This window comes from Mandrillus leucophaeus, unplaced genomic scaffold, assembly GCF_000951045.1.
Source record: "Mandrillus leucophaeus isolate KB7577 unplaced genomic scaffold, Mleu.le_1.0 Scaffold108, whole genome shotgun sequence".
NCBI classification, from domain to species: Eukaryota; Metazoa; Chordata; class Mammalia; order Primates; family Cercopithecidae; genus Mandrillus; species Mandrillus leucophaeus.
The window spans coordinates 4,454,775-4,456,770 of record NW_012098987.1 but is presented as its reverse complement, the minus strand read 5'-3'; the positions used below and the strand labels follow the sequence as shown (position 1 = coordinate 4,456,770).

The following is a 1,996-nucleotide window of genomic DNA, read 5'->3' as shown; positions in this document are numbered from 1 at the left end:
TTGATCTCCTGACCTCGTGATCCGCCCGCCTCGGCCTCCCAAAGTGCTGGGATTACAGGCATGAGCCACCACGCCCGACCTGTTTTGTTTGTTTTTATTCGAGATGGAGTCTCGCTCTGTTGCCCAGGCTGGAGTGCAATGGCGTGATCTTGGCTCACTGCAGCCCCCACCTCCTGGGTTCAAGCAGTTCTCTGCCTCAGCCTCCTGTGGAGCTGGGATTACAGGCGCCTGCCACCATGCCTGGCTAATTTTTGTATTTTTAGTACAGACGGGGTTTCACCGTCTTGGCCTGGCCAGCCTTGAACTCCTGACCTCATGATCCACCCACCTCGGACTCCCAAAGTGCTGGGATTACAGGCATGAGCCACTGTGCCCAGCTGTACTGCCTGTTTTAAAGAAGAAATAATGACATCTATGATCATTTTTGTTAACATTTAAGCATTTTGTGTACTAATGTTTACTATTTGGGTAATGGGTACACTAGAAGCCCAGTCCCCACTACCACACAATATACTCATGTAACAGACATGCACATGTACTCCCTGAATCTAAAATAAAGTTAAAATTAAAAGGGAAATGTAAAGCATATAGTCGAAGTTAAAGTATGCACTACTTGTGATAAAGTGAAATCTGTGATACCAAGATATTTTACATTTCCCCTCTTTTATTTCCTCAGGGAGGAACTGACCTGATAATTAATAGCTATGGTCCTATAATTAAAAACAACTCTAAGAAAAAATGGTTTTTTTTCCAAGATTCAAAGAAGATACAAGTTGAACAGGTAACCTATCCAAGTGAGAAAAATTTTTAGCAATGCATGATGTATGAAATGATGGTTAAAAAAGAGGAAAATGTGAATTCATGCTTTAATTTTTTTGTGTTCTTCATGGCTGTGATTTTATTAATTTGGGGCATGACTCTGTGGAGAGCGAGGTGAATGATAACTGAATAGAAGTTGGAATAGTCATCAGAGCTGTGGTTTTCAGTGGGGAGTAGGGTCAGTGGGGAAAGGGATAGGAGCAGGAGCGTGCATCAGAAGCACTGAAGAATCTTTTGACACTTCGCTTGCCACAGGTAATTCTGATGTGCTCCTACCCGTCTGAGGGGACCTGATGAGCTTTTGCTCAGGGATTTGATCAGCCTGGACTCTCATTGCCATTTTATCTTTTTTTGTCTAGCCTCAAAGAAGATTTACTCCAGCCGTCTGCTTTTACCAGCCAGGCACCACTGTATTAATCAGTGATGAAGACTCCCCCAGCTCCCCAGGTCAGACAGCCAGCTTCTCAAGACCCTTTGGTGTTGCAGCTGATGCAGAACATTCAGCAAATAGTGAAGGCAGCCACGAGACTGGGGATTCTGGACGGTTCTCTCATGAGTCCAACGATGAGATACATCTGTCCTCAGTTATAAGTACCACTCCCCCCAACCTCTGATTCTTTCACTGGCAGTGATTCAGGTGGAGATTCCGCAGTGGGGAAGTGTGAAGACCCTGCTGTGTCATCCGTTACTGAGCAGACTTCCTCCTCAGTTCTGCAGCCGCCATCTGCCATGCTATGCTTTGATAAAAATGATTTTCCAATCTAGACGGCCATGCTCAGGTATTCTCACCAGTAAGTCTGTTCGAAGGACAATGAACAGGGAGCCAAAGCCTTTTGTGAAAACCTTGGTATCTTTATGGGGTTTTTCAACTTTTTTTGAATGTGTTTTGTTTTTTTTATTTTTAAACTTGTGTAATTTGAATGTTTCATCGTCAGCAATGTGAAAGAACAGTCGAGATGTTTGACTGGATTATAAAATATATCACTGGAGCAAAGGGAAGACTTTGGAAAGCCCCTTTGCTGAGTATCTACCTCAGTTTGCCTCCTGGCAAACTCTGAAGACAACTTCGTTACCTCATTTGTTGTTAGAGTTTATCTCAGCTACATAACCAATGATACTTCCTAGTAGTATTGTGTTTTCATTGCTGTGTGTGTAATGCGTGTGATCAAAGGAGTCA

At 43.5% G+C, this 1,996-nt stretch overlaps 1 protein-coding gene across 1 annotated transcript in view; it reads left to right on the top strand.

Moving 5' to 3' along the window:
* Window positions 1-1,671, top strand: part of PRTG (protogenin) — a 154,934-nt gene extending 153,263 nt beyond the window's left edge. The window contains exons 20-21 of the mRNA XM_011986725.1: window positions 677-781; window positions 1,179-1,671. Coding sequence (XP_011842115.1) covers window positions 677-781; window positions 1,179-1,433 — 360 coding nt within the window. The 3' untranslated portion in view covers window positions 1,434-1,671. The remainder of the gene's footprint in view (window positions 1-676; window positions 782-1,178) is intronic.
* Window positions 1,672-1,996: the final 325 nt, after the last annotated feature.